Source organism: Alosa alosa, chromosome 7 (genome assembly GCF_017589495.1).
Source record: "Alosa alosa isolate M-15738 ecotype Scorff River chromosome 7, AALO_Geno_1.1, whole genome shotgun sequence".
NCBI classification, from domain to species: Eukaryota; Metazoa; Chordata; class Actinopteri; order Clupeiformes; family Clupeidae; genus Alosa; species Alosa alosa.
In genome coordinates this window covers 22930458-22945574 of record NC_063195.1, presented here as the reverse complement: position 1 = coordinate 22945574, position 15117 = coordinate 22930458, and the positions used below count along the sequence as shown (strand labels likewise).

Below are 15117 nucleotides of genomic sequence, written 5' to 3'. Positions count from 1 at the left end.
TAATATAGCGTCCCCTACAGTCAGAATTTGGTCTTTTTTGTGAAATGATGCATTGATTAGGGACTCATGGTTAAAATTTGGTGAAAATGTAGATTTGAGATAGCCGTAAGCAGATCCAGTAAGTATCCTATAGGCCAAGGTCTATTATAAGGAGTCAAGGTAGAGTAGGAGAGGAGTTACATGTGTCCACTTTGGCTGATTGAAGACCCGGCGTGCTGCAGCATTCTGAATCATTTGCAACGATCTTACTACACAATCAGGCAGGCCAGCTAACAGTGAAATACAATAGTCCAGCTTGGATATAACCATGGCCTGCACAAGAAGTTGTGTGGAATATTGTATCAGATAAGGTCTGATCTTCCTAATGTTATAAAGGACAAGCCAAAACAATTTTCCAATTCAGGCTACATGCTCAAAGACATTAAGTCGGTCATTAATTATGACACCAAAGTTACATGCCAATCTAGTTAGTTTAGTGAAGAGGATTCAACCTGGATGTTAATCTGTTGGGGAATAGCTGTTTTAACTGGAAACACCAAAAGCTCAGTTTTTGAGAGATGAAGTTGAAGGTGTCGGTCTGTCATCCAGACTGAAATATCAGGCATGCAGAAATCTGATGTGTCCTCAGGTGGTAAAGACAGGTAAAGCCGTCCGCATAGCAGTGAGTCAAATCCATGGGAGTGAATGGTCTCACCCAAGGAAGTGGTGTAGTGCCCCAATACTGATCCTACCTGTGGTGAGGTCATGATACTTTGATACAAGACACACTGAAAGAACACCCTTTAAGGTAGGATTCAAACCCAAATATTTCCCAGAAATTCCCTGTTCAGACAGTGTAGAAAGGAGAATGTCATGGTTTACAGTGTCAAAGGCTGCAGGTAAGTCTAGTAGAATTATGACTGAGCAGACTCCTGATTTGAGGTGCTGCTGTTTATGGGTTTGAGTCCGGGCGTGTGCAGGGCTGAACCACATAGTTTAAACAGTAACAGTAAATGTAAATAGGTTTTATTAGCTACTCTCAATGCTTCAGTCACAGACAGAGCAATTTCAGTAGAATGACCACTCTTGAAACCAGACTGCATATACGGTCTAGCAGTTTGTTCTGATACAGGAAGTCATAGACTTGCTTGAAGAACACTTCCTCCAAACCAACAAGAAAGGAAGAAGGGAGACAGGTCTGTAGTTCTTCATCAATTGTATGAAGTGTACTTTTTTTTTAGCAAAGACATAACCCTTGCCTGTTTAAAAGAAGAAGGAACTATTCCCGAACTGAGTGTAGTAGTATTAAACACATGCATGACTGCTGGCAGAACAGGTGTGACAGACTGCAGAAGAATAGACGGGACAGGATCCAAAGGGCATGTTGTTGGATGACTTTGCTGAAGCAGTAGAGAAACCTCTTCAAGAGGAGAGAAAGAGTCCAACAATTCACAGGCAAAGCTCTCCTAATGGGCTCATCAAACTAAGCACTTATCCTGTTGTGTTTGCAGTCAAATATGACCAATTGACAATTCTTCTCTCTAAAAAATATTGTTAACTTATTCTCACTACCATGAGGCTTCTTGGCTTTTGACGCACAGGGCATCTTAACACACAAAACAAATGTGGATATTTTGTATAACAATTTGAGTGTTTTATTTAACTTTTTTAACTGTTTTATAGAACACCCATGTGTATTTTCAGGCAAAAATGACTGGCCATTAGAAATGAATGGGTGAAAAAATGGTCAATGTATAAAATTGAGTCCAGGCACATACTTATTGATCAGATGGACTGTATGCACTTCTGTACATTAAAACACACACACAAACACACCCTCTCCCCCTCTTTGCTTCTATGCCAGCCCCCATTGGAAACTTTCCCCAATGTAATCTTCCTCTTTCACTTTCAGTGAAAAAGTCATCTGCTGACAGTGAAGTATGGCAGTGGTGGAGGATTGAGAAGAGACTTGAAAGTTGAAAAAGTTTTCTACTGTCAGTTGCGCTCTCAATCTTGCTCTGATAGAATGTCTTTTTTGCAAGTGTAACAGTGAATGAAAAAGATGATAGCAAAGACTGGTAGTTACTAAGACCATTTCCATCTCTGGATTTACGTCATTTTCTCTCAGAAGCTTTAAGTATTACTATCATTATAGTCCAAGAGCATTAGCTCAAAATTGGATATTTGGAGATTTTTCCATATCTCAGGCATAATACTATAATGCAATAAAAATGTTAATATGTTTTCTCATACAAGGAATCCAAATTCACCACTGACACACTGCAGATAAAGTCGCTTCAAAACGTTGGTGTTTTCGAACCCCTCAGATAGAGCCTCTTTTCATTTATTTTCAGCCACTGATTTAGTATGTAGATTCATATTATGTAAATTGGGAGATTATTGTTTATTGTTTTTTGTGTATGAACAGGTAGTTCATTGTCATTTTTTACCATTTGGCTTTATGTAGAAAGATGAGTTATGCTAGTTAGCGTAGTGAGCAAACCATTAGTCAATACATGTAACCCTACTGACACTCTTAAGGGTTAAAAATGTTGAGTATACAAACTAAATGTTTTCTGATTCATTTGACAAAAATCTTCAAATTAAAACACAAATAAGGATTTGGATGGGTGAAATATGTTCAAAAAATGCCTTTTTCCAAGGTGAGCTTAAATGGTACAGTGACCCAAAAAACAGCTAGCGTAAGCTAACTTTGAATAAGAATTCCTTGTTAATTCAGAAAGTTTGGCAAAAGAGGAATAACTATGATGGCAAGTTTTAAAGCATATTTAGGCTACAGGCATTTCTTTATACATTTGATCATGTTTATAAACCATCTTAGTGTCTATGAAAAATATCTGAACTTAGAAGGTTCAAATCTCTCATGTCGTGAGTGACTTGAGCGACAAAAATGACAGAATTATTATTTAGCAGCTGCATTTTACCAGTGACAAAATGTCTGTATGCTACTGAGACCCTTGAATTTCCCCTTGAGGATCAATAAAGTATCTATCTATCTATCTATCTATCTATCTATCTATCTAATAGAGACCCAGTCAGACCAATAGTATGAAAAATCAGGAACAGAGTTTATTTACAATGATGCGCATCAAGGGAGAGACAGCATGACTTCACCTAAAGATCCATCTGCTGCTCTAACTATACAAGGAAATAGTTAGGGTTTGAGTATCCTTCCAGGCTGACGGGAGATGGCGTTGGTCATCCCATCTCACGTGGACTACACTGAATCAGACCCTGATTAGTGGCAACCTGGCAATCCGGAGCAGATAGTTACTGACGCAGCCATGCAGAACAGTAAAACACTGCAAAGTCATAATATTCCTGCTTATCTCTAAATACAGTCGCACACAGATATACACAGGGACAGTACAGATATCATTACAGTACATTACACTTTTAGTATCAAAGTGACCCACTAATGAGAAATGCAGAACATTAAACCACATATTGGAATATTGGCCATAATGTTCTATTCCACTTTCTCTCGGAACCAACAAAGTAAATGCAAAAAATGCATCAAATTTTGAGTAATTATTCCATATTTTGTGTAGTCATTCTATAGCAGAACACCTGACATACAATCCAAATAGTCTACAAGAAACCTCAGAGTGTTACCTTTCATTTGAGACCAATATTATGCTTCTAGAGAGGTTGCTACACAGTAAGGCTTTTATTGTCAGGTATGCATTTTGGGTAACCAAAAGTCCTATGGGGAGATTCAATAGGGCATTTTACAAAACGCATGAGCATACCTTGGTAAATAATGGTCTAAAGTACTCATTTTTCATTCTATATTGATCTACTTTTGCACAAAGCTTCACAAGACCTGGTTCTAGGGCTCAGTTGTGTTTCTAAGTCCATTCAAGTGACCTAGAGGGCTGAATTGTGGTCAGTTCAGAGATGCTTGCAATCTGGCAGGAAGAAAAAACTATATTCTAGCCTCTGTAGCCCTGTGTCAGTTCATCACAGAGGTATTCTGATGATCTCTCTACTGAATCTACTGTGTCTCAGATTTCCAAAGAGGTCAAGCATTTGATGGTGGGCCAAATTGGGTGAGAACAGTGGCTTCTAGAGTATAAGAACAGTGCGATTTTGGGGTAAAAGCCTAGAACTGGCCTGTCTGTAATAGTTAAACCACACAAAATTCTATTGTAAATGAGAGTATACCAAAGTCCTATGTACACCATAGTAATTTATTGATATGCCGCATAATGTCCTGCTTTTTGGTGTTATGGAAATGGTCACTCTAGCTCCTGTGCCAAACTGCTTTGTTCTGTTGTAAAATAACTGCACTGTAACATTGTAATCGTTGGCTGATCTGTGATTACCATCTACATACTCTCTCATGGACAAAAACAAGCAATTTGGCATATGTCTCTAGTGATAGGTCATTCACCAGTCCACACATCTGTCAGTGGATACATTTCTTTTAGAATATGTCTGCCATCACCTGACTAACAGAAAGACACACCTCAGAATATTACCCAACTAGACTGTGCCACCATGAACTATGAAAATGTGCTTGCTCAAATGTAGAAGGCTAGAAGGTCACTAATATCACCACACTGCAAAAACTGCTTATCTAACAAAATCTAACCAAGTGTTATTAATCTTATATCAAGATAAAAAAAAACTAGTTGATATTGTTTTTAGCATAAAGACACTTAGCACTTTCTCATGAACTCATTTGACTTAAAATAAGTCAAACTTTTCTTAAATTAAGACATCTCATCCTGAAAACAAGCAAATTTGTCTGCCAGTGCGTTGAGCAAATTTGTCTTGATAAGACTCCTTAAAATAAGTCAAAGTCTTCTTAAATTAAGTCAAAATGATCTTTCGAGAGAGCGCTAGGTAAGTCTTTTCATACTAAAAACAATACCAAATAGATTTTTTGATCTTAATATAAGATTATCAACACTTGGTTAGATTTCATTTTTTGCAGTGCAACCATGAAGAACAGAGCACGATGTGCTTTAAGTTATTCAATATTCTAAATTCTATAACTGCCAGCAATCAAAAGCCAACTGTCACTGCTAGTGTTTCTCTTTCTCTCTCTTACACACACACACACACACACACACACACACACACACACACACACACACACACACACACACTCACCTGTCTGTTTTTCTATCTAATCCTTTTACCCTTTCTTTTCTTCACACTAACATAGGCTACGGAAGGCCTTACAGACTTCAGCTGGTACTAGCTATGTAAAAGTCTATTAGACTTGATTTAACATAGATCCCTGCACTTTGTGCTCTGAATGGGTGTAGTCCTTTTAGGCAAGTCCCTCCACTCGGCGGCCATATACCAACGTTTTATGGGCACTCATCGGGCACAGTCTTTGGGTCGAACTGCGCGCGCCAAGGCTTCACGACACCAATCTTGCTCCAGCGGCGAGATCACAACACATGATTGGCACGATGTCTTCACAACACACCCTATGATTGGCTCAATGTATTCACATGTCGACGTTTTGCCGAGGAAGGGGTGGGATATGTGTAGACAACGGCCATATTGGCGTGACAAACTAGCCCCATGCATTTCTATGGAGTATTTTTTGAGTGCTGTGTCTTCTCATTAGAAAGTCTCTGGTGTAGACAAGAACTGGCAGAGCAGGCTAGGCCTACACTCAAGCACACTAATAGGCATGAATTGATAGTATTGATATTGAAGTATTATTTTTTTAAGCGGACAATTTTGAGCATTTTAGGCACAATATCTTCAATCATCAGCCTAAAATGTTTTATAATCTTGTATTGTTTATGTGGTCCACTTTTGCACACTACCTTGTAGAATATCTTTGCTTTTTGGCACCAAACCCTATGCTATAATACCAGCAATGTGAGGTTTATGGACAAAACACCAAATTTGACCTTTTCTGAATTTGACCTTTGATTTGGGCCCTTCAAAACCTTTTTTACTCTTAAGAACCACTAGAACAAAGATATAATACTCTCCAAAAATTAACATGCGAATCCCTAAAGCCCCCAAATTAGACACATAGGCCCCCCTACTTTGCAGTTCCTCTGAGATGGGGGGTGGGGTGCTACAGCCGCTACACCAAAACACTGTTTGCAGGCATAACCGTAACAGGTAAAAACACTACATTTTCACCACATTTTAACCATGAGTCCCAAATCAACGCATCATTTCACAAAAAAGGATGCTATATTAAGCAAATTTACGCTTTTGCTCATATTTCCAGAACCGTATGGATTTTTTGACTAATTATTCTTTCCACTTGTTCCTTTAGAGTTCCCACGTCGAATGCATCTAGCCGCATGCGATTCCATCATTGTCATGTTCCTGCCATTTTCAAAAAACACAAAAGTGAAACTAATCTATCCTTTCCTAAACCCATGGTCCAATTCCCACGAAATTCGGTACAATTCACCTTCAAAGGCTAACAGATTGGCTTTTCCTATTTTATGCATAGATTCACTTTTGATGCATATGGCCTATAATGTTTGTATTGCCTATATAACTTCTTATGAAGGTCCGATCCTATTCAAACTTGGTAAGCACAATCAATTCCAAAGTCCTCTTAGGCAGAGACTTTCTAACGAGGAGACGACACAGCACTCTATAGAAATGCATGGGGGTTTGTAACGCCAATATGGCAATTATCTACACATATCACCCATTTTGCCGCGTTAGGGGTTAGATATGTGTAGACAACTGGCGTTACAAACTAACCCAATGCATTTCAATGGAGGATTTTTTGAGTGCTGTGTCTCCTCATTAGAAACGTCTCTGTCAATACTATATTCTCTGGGAGCACACCAATTTGGTCCATAGAGGGCACTATAGCCTCCACCTTCATTCTGCTAAAGGGCACTTCTTGCCATTTGCCTTAGACCCCGACAATCTCCGCTTGCGAATATATTTTTAGGGCCCGAGCACCGAAGGGCGCAAGGCCCAATTGTTTTTGTAAGGATTATTAGGGCCCGAGCACCGAAGGGCGCAAGGCCCTATTGTTTTTGTAAGGATTATTGTTATTATTATTATTATCGAGTATTATTATTGTTATTCTACTTTTTTGCTTTCCGGTTTTTGAGGTGGTTAACATGGTCGAAAACTCTTGAAATTTGGCACACACATCAGGTGTCACACAAAGCAGCTAGGTAAAAAAGCTTGGCCCCGGGCATGGCCCAGGGACTCGCTAGCGCCCCCTTACGCCCCTTTAGGTGACTGATCCCGTGGTGGGCATATACTTTCAGCTACACACACCAAATTTGGTAGGTGTCTGTATCTCCCCAAGATGAACGACTTTCGTATGTACAATGCATTAGCCACGCCCAACAGTAAGTGAGGTATTTGGGATTTTGTGCAGACTAATATGTGATGAAATATGTGCTGAATCGTCATCCCAAAAAAGGTGCTTCCCATGGGTGAAAACGCATGAAATTTGGCACACACATCAAGTGGTACAGTGCATAGACAGGGACAAAAGCTTGGCACCGGGCGTTGCCCAGGAACTCCATAGCGCCCCCTTTTGTCACTGTGACTTGTGGTTGGCATATAGTTTTAGATACACACACCAAATTTAGTGGGTGTATGTAACTCCCAAAACCAAACAACTTTTGTATTAACATGCCATTAGCCACGCCCACAGGAAGTGAGGTAATTGAGATTTTGTGCGTTGTGGACATGATCAATTTTAACGTACTCCTCCTAGACGGTTGATCCGATTCATGTCAAAGTTGGTATACATGACGCCGAGATGTTCCTGATTATAAATTGTGAAGCTTTTTTTTGATATGTTGTAATTTGACGAAATGGCGAAATTATTAATTTTAATACTCTTCCACATAAACAATAAATGTGTCATAATTCACCATGCATGGCTTGAAATGTTTTAAATTTCACAGGTCATTGAAGACCATGTTAATGATAATATTCACATGCCCATAATGCATGTTTGGCATAGCGCCACCAACTGGCAACAGAAAGAATGACAATTATACTGATGCCATATGATCAATTTAAACATACTCCTCCTAGACGGTTTGTCAGATTCATTTGAAATTTGGCAAATATCATGCCAAGATGTTGCTGATGTTAAATTGTGAAGGGATTTTTGATAACTTACATATTTGATATGATTTTAATATCTCAGCACATAAACAGGAAATGTGTCATAAATCACAGTGCATTGAATGAATGGTCTGAAACTTCTCAGGTTAATAGATATTATGATTATGATGATATCCAGACACCCAATGGGCCTGCCTGGCATAGCGCCACCACCTGGTCAAGCAGGAAATGTGCCAGAAATTGACAATGCCTTAAGTGATTGATCTGAAAGTTTACACACATTTTGGATATCATTATTGTGATGATATTCACATGTGTAATTTTCATGCCTAACATAGCGCCACCATCTGGCCAACCAAAAAGTGTATCAGAAATGTTCTTTGCTTAATATGAATGGTCTGAAATTTCTCAGGTTAATATATATTATGATTATGATGACATCCAATGGGCCTGCCTTGCATTACGCCCCCACCTGGCCAAGCGAGTAAATGTGGCAGAAACATTATTGTGATGATATTCACATGTGTAATTTTCATGCCTAACATAGCGCCACCATCTGGCCAACCAAAAGTGTATCAGAAATGTTCTTTGCTTAATATGAATGGTCTGAAACTTCTCAGGTTAATAGATATTATGATTATGATGACATCCAATGGGCCTGCCTGGCATAGCGCCACCACCTGGTCAAGCAGGAAATGTGCCAGAAATTGACAATGCCTTAAGTGATTGATCTGAAAGTTTACACACATTTTGGATATCATTATTGTGATGATATTCACATGTGTAATTTTCATGCCTAACATAGCGCCACCATCTGGCCAACCAAAAGTGTATCAGAAATGTTCTTTGCTTAATATGAATGGTCTGAAACTTCTCAGGTTAATAGATATTATGATTATGATGACATCCAATGGGCCTGCCTGGCATAGCGCCACCACCTGGTCAAGCAGGAAATGTGCCAGAAATTGACAATGCCTTAAGTGATTGATCTGAAAGTTTACACACATTTTGGATATCATTATTGTGATGATATTCACATGTGTAATTTTCATGCCTAACATAGCGCCACCATCTGGCCAACCAAAAGTGTATCAGAAATGTTCTTTGCTTAATATGAATGGTCTGAAACTTCTCAGGTTAATAGATATTATGATTATGATGACATCCAATGGGCCTGCCTGGCATAGCGCCACCACCTGGTCAAGCAGGAAATGTGCCAGAAATTGACAATGCCTTAAGTGATTGATCTGAAAGTTTACACACATTTTGGATATCATTATTGTGATGATATTCACATGTGTAATTTTCATGCCTAACATAGCGCCACCATCTGGCCAACCAAAAGTGTATCAGAAATGTTCTTTGCTTAATATGAATGGTCTGAAACTTCTCAGGTTAATAGATATTATGATTATGATGACATCCAATGGGCCTGCCTGGCATAGCGCCACCACCTGGTCAAGCAGGAAATGTGCCAGAAATTGACAATGCCTTAAGTGATTGATCTGAAAGTTTACACACATTTTGGATATCATTATTGTGATGATATTCACATGTGTAATTTTCATGCCTAACATAGCGCCACCATCTGGCCAACCAAAAGTGTATCAGAAATGTTCTTTGCTTAATATGAATGGTCTGAAATTTCTCAGGTTAATATATATTATGATTATGATGACATCCAATGGGCCTGCCTGGCATAGCGCCACCACCTGGTCAAGCAGGAAATGTGCCAGAAATTGACAATGCCTTAAGTGATTGATCTGAAAGTTTACACACATTTTGGATATCATTATTGTGATGATATTCACATGTGTAATTTTCATGCCTAACATAGCGCCACCATCTGGCCAACCAAAAGTGTATCAGAAATGTTCTTTGCTTAATATGAATGGTCTGAAACTTCTCAGGTTAATAGATATTATGATTATGATGATATCCAGACACCCAATGGGCCTGCCTGGCATAGCGCCACCACCTGGTCAAGCAGGAAATGTGCCATTAAATCATTTAAAGTCTTAAACAAGTTGGTGTCATAACTAGTTTTCATAATCTGTCAAGCATGCATGTGGCTTGACAGACAGGAACCTCAGGATGTATAGAAAGGTTTACTTTTACAGTAAAGCGGTGTTTCCCATATTTTACTGTAAATTTGTCAGTGGTGGAATGTACTTAAGTAAATTTTCCACGTATTTGTACTTTACTTAAGTAAAATTTATAGTGCATACTTTTACTTCGTTACATTTTACAGCAATTATCTGTACTTTTACGCCGCTACATTTCTACAACACCATCGTTCCTTTTTACGATACATTTTATGATCAGTTTTTTTTTTCTCTCTGACAAACACGTTTGTTTTACCAGGGGGCGGGGTTGCTACCAAATATTCTGGAGCGCTACGTGCATTCTTAGAAACATAAGCTTCTAGTCTAGACCAGGCAAAGCGTGAGCTTGTAGCCATCTGCATTCGGTAGGCTATATTCACCAGACCCATGGCTACACTGTACATGCAACTGTGTTCTGTGCCTTTCTCTGTCTGTTATCTGCAGCGTTAGGGCCTCCTCTCCGATGAGATTGCTATCCGCGGATCAGCGAAGTTACAGGCTATGCCCATGCTTCTGTCACACGTCTGATCATTTGCGGCACAAATGAATGGTAGACTATTAATGAACCGGTGGCCGGAAAAAAACGTAACATTTTCCAACTTAGGAAATATTCCTTAATTGTGTGTGATCAAATAAAGATGCATAGCCTACAATTGGGGGGTAGTAATGTGAGCGTTCATTCAATGTCTATGCGTCTGAACCTAATCATAAAGATACCTTTCTCAGCAACTTTTCTGTTCAATCAGCATAATTGGCATTACGATCCACCCGACGTTTCCCTTGTCTACCCCGTTAAACGTCAGGCTCTCGTGTTTTGCTGACTGATATTACTCAGCAGATCACCCTAGTTAGATAACCAGAATTACAGTCTCTAGAATTGTAGGTCAGAATGTAAACTGGGCCACAGATGGTAAGCACAATTGCATTAGCTTAAAACTATCTAGTCGAGTATAACCTAAAACTAGCTTAATTAAAATGCCACAGCCCATACTGATTTTTTGTTTTAGAATATAGTATACAAATCATTATGCAAATACTTTTACTTTTAATACTTAAAGTACATTTAAAAGCAGGTAATTTTTACTTTTACTTAAGTAGGGTTGTCATTGTGGTACTTTTACTTTTCCTAAAGTAAATATGTCTCTGTGTATTTGTACTTTTACTTAAGTACTGAGTTTCAGTACTTCCTCCACCACTGAAATTTGTCATTTCCTTTTGCACAATGCTGTAGCCTAGATGCCACAGTGCAGTAAAGAACAGTTTTGTTTCCTTTTTGCCGTAGAGTTTTGTCGATTAACTAATAAATTGTTAATCATAATTCGAGAAATGGCCCAAGGGGACTGAAAAAAACTGTAATTGTGATTTGTAACGCTTTATGATTTTTGGCACTTGGTATTTGCCATACATTTCCAAGGATTCCTGTCATTCAGAAGAAAAGCGAGAGAAAGGAAACAAAAGGATGTGGTGTACTGTAGGTGGTGGGTGGTGCTAACCTTCTCGACACTGCCCCCTTCGATTCAAAACGTCCAACCGTGTGGGTATTTGATTTCGGAGGGAAATGACAGAGAATTCTGGCCGTGGCTGTTTAAATGACGCAGTCCTCAATTTGCATAAAACTTGAGACATATACCGGGTAATTTGAGGGCCGTCAGATTATCGAACAGACAGTCGAGATATCAACATGCCTGATCCAGCCAAGCCTGCCCCAAAGAAGGGCTCCAAGAAAGCCGTGACAAAGACCGCCGGCAAGGGTGGCAAGAAGCGCAGAAAGAGCAGGAAGGAGAGCTATGCCATCTACGTGTACAAAGTCTTGAAGCAGGTCCATCCTGACACCGGTATCTCTTCCAAGGCCATGGGCATTATGAACTCCTTCGTGAACGACATCTTTGAGCGCATTGCTGGAGAGGCTTCTCGCTTGGCTCACTACAACAAGCGCTCCACCATCTCTTCCAGGGAGATCCAGACCGCAGTGCGTCTGCTTCTGCCTGGTGAGCTGGCCAAGCACGCTGTGTCTGAGGGAACCAAGGCCGTCACCAAGTATACAAGCTCCAAGTAAAGCCTGATTTTGAACGCGCTTTAATCCAAAGGCTCTTTTAAGAGCCACCCACGTTCTCTTTGAAAAGTAACTCTAATATAAACAAACTAAACTGCATTCATTCACATACAATACTCATCTGAAATAAAGCTTACACTGAAAACAACACAACTTACGTTATTTTTAACACATCTCTATGTCCAGACAGGGACAACACATTAGTTTTAAGAGTTGTACCTAAAATGTATCAAATGTTACTTCCTGGATTAGGTAAAATTAGGTAGCCTACACTTGTAGGTTATCATATAGGTTTAGTCAGATTTTTTTTTTTTTTTCGCATGGCCAAATTTCCGTCAATGATTCCCGGGACACTGAAAGACCGGGGTACACGAAACTTGGTGGGCATGTAACCCCACATGGATAGCATGGAACCATCATTTTTCGTTTTGATCTGTAGCCCCCGCTGGACTGGACCCCCGAAAGGAGGGTAGGGCAGACACAGTTTTCTGTGAATATCTCGAAAACCGTAGGGTTTGGGAGGACCTTTTTTTTTTTGTATGTTGATCTCAAGGGGCCATGTCAACCCATTCCATAACCACTCATTTCATGTATAGCGCCACCTAGTTAAACACAAAAAAGTAAAAATGAGGTGTTGTAATTGAAGGTATCTGTGACCTAACATAGTCAGAACTGCACGAAATTGGAAGTGTAGGATCATTATGACACCCTCTGTATGCACGCCAAGTTTTGTGGAATTTCGTTCATGGGGGGCCACACAATAAATTAATTTATGTTACTATACACCAACTGGCCTGTAGGTGGCCGGAGACAGTTTTCTGTGAATATCTCGAGAACCGTAGGGCCTAGGAGGTCCACCTTTTTATGTATGTTGGTCTTAGGGGGCATGTCAACCCATCCCATTACCACTTATTTCATGTATAGCGCCACCTAGTTAAAAATTAAAAAGCAAAAAATTAGGTGTTTTCATCACAATATCTCTGGCTGACAAGGTCAAAACTGCACGAAATTAAAAGTGTAGGATCATTATGACACCCTCCGAATGCATGCCAAGTTTTGTGTACTTTCGTTCATGGGGGGCTTTACAATAAAATAATGTATGTGTACATTTAGTGCGATACACCAACAAGGATTCGGGACACTGAAAGACCGGGGTACACAAAACTTGGTGGGCATGTACCCCACATGGATAGCATGGAACCGTCATTCTTCGTTTTGATCTGTAGCCCCCTGCTGGACTGGACCCCCCGAAAGGAGGGTAGGGCAGACACAGTTCTCTGTGAATATCTTGAGAACTGTAGGGCCTAGGATGACCATTTTTTTCTGTATGTTTGCCTCCAGGGGTCATGTTAACCCATTCCATGTGCACACATGTGCATAAACAGATACACACGCACACACATACATTTACAGTAATCATGCATTATGACACATACTCACACAGTAGACATATATGCGCATGCATGCACATGCACAAAACACACATACGCAGGCAAACACACAAGCACGCACACACACACACACACACACCCACACACATAAACATAAATTTGTACACGCACACATGCACACAATTCATGAATTTTTCCCGTCATCTACTCCCTGAAATTTTGGTCATTGATACCCGGGACACCGAACCACCGGGGTACATGAAATTTGGTGGGTATGTAGCCCCACTAGACTTTTACGGAAAAATTTCATTTTGTCCCCGGGGACCACCACCAACACCCCATGCTGGGCCCCCCGAACCGCAAAAAAAAAAAACAGTTTTTCCTAAATAACTACCTGAACCGTGGCACTGAGGATGAAGAATCTTTTATGGTATGTTGGTCTCAAGGGCCCACATCAACCTGGCTCATAATCACTCATTTGTGATTTGCACCCCACCCAGGTAAAAATGAAAATGCAATATTATTCTGCTTTAATCGCCCCTATCTTCAGTTAAGATGTTCAGAACTGCACCAAATTTTATGTGTATGATTGACCTGGCATTCTCCGGGGGTATGCCAAGTTTCGTAGAATTTCATACATGGGGGGGGTCTAAAAAAATTAGGTTATGTGTACATTTAGTGACTGTACACTCATTGGCCTGTAAATGGCGATGCACACATATGCACATGCACACACACAGGCACCCACATACTGTCGGTATTAGAACGGCCGATACATAATTACAAATTCAGTAGGATTAAAAGAAAGCCAAAATAAATATTCATCATCATCATCATGGCTGCATTTTCAGTATTGGCGAGAAGTAGTCGTTTGTCCACTAGATGGCGCATCGTTGCAGTGAGACGTAATTTTGTTGGAAGTTAAAAGTGGGTTGGAAAAACAATGGACGCTTCATACAAGGACTGTAATTTACAGAGCGGACATCTAATAAGGATAGGACGATGTTCACATGAAGTGTAATTCCCATTTCTTCTTGAAGCCGAAATAAATCTGAGGATGTTTATCGGACATGCTTGGTTTTTACTGCAGGTACGTTAATCTTGTAATATCAATAAGGACCTAGGTAATGTTACCGTTAGCGTTGGTTGAGTGATGGAGGCATGATTGATTGCATTTGTAGAAAACTATAAATGCGGTTATACCAAGCAAATTGATAGCAGCACTGTTTGTATCTTTCGACTGTCATTTATTGCACGTGCTACAAAATCATTCTGTGCAATGGAAGATTTACCAACGTTACACCGGTCTGATACAGTTTTGCCTATACATGCGTGAGACTGAGACGCCTGTTTATTTTGTTTTAAGTGCGTGCAGGGTGTGAGAGGGGAATCGATGTGCTTTGATTACAGCTTGGTAGTTGTAGTCTTGTGAAATTAAAAAGCACGTGTGTGTGAAGTATCCAAACAATGACACCTTCATTTCATTATAGCTGCTTTAGCAACACACCTTAAGCTACTGTGT

The 15117-nt window shown here is 39.9% G+C and overlaps 1 protein-coding gene across 1 annotated transcript; it reads left to right on the top strand.

Annotated features, from left to right (window-relative positions):
* The first annotated feature begins 11712 nt into the window (after positions 1–11712).
* LOC125298540 (histone H2B-like) lies at positions 11713–12298 on the top strand. The gene has a single exon (XM_048249326.1). The coding sequence runs from the start codon at positions 11833–11835 to the stop codon at positions 12205–12207; it is 375 nt and encodes a 124-aa protein (XP_048105283.1). The 5' UTR covers positions 11713–11832; the 3' UTR covers positions 12208–12298.
* The last annotated feature ends 2819 nt before the right edge of the window (positions 12299–15117 follow it).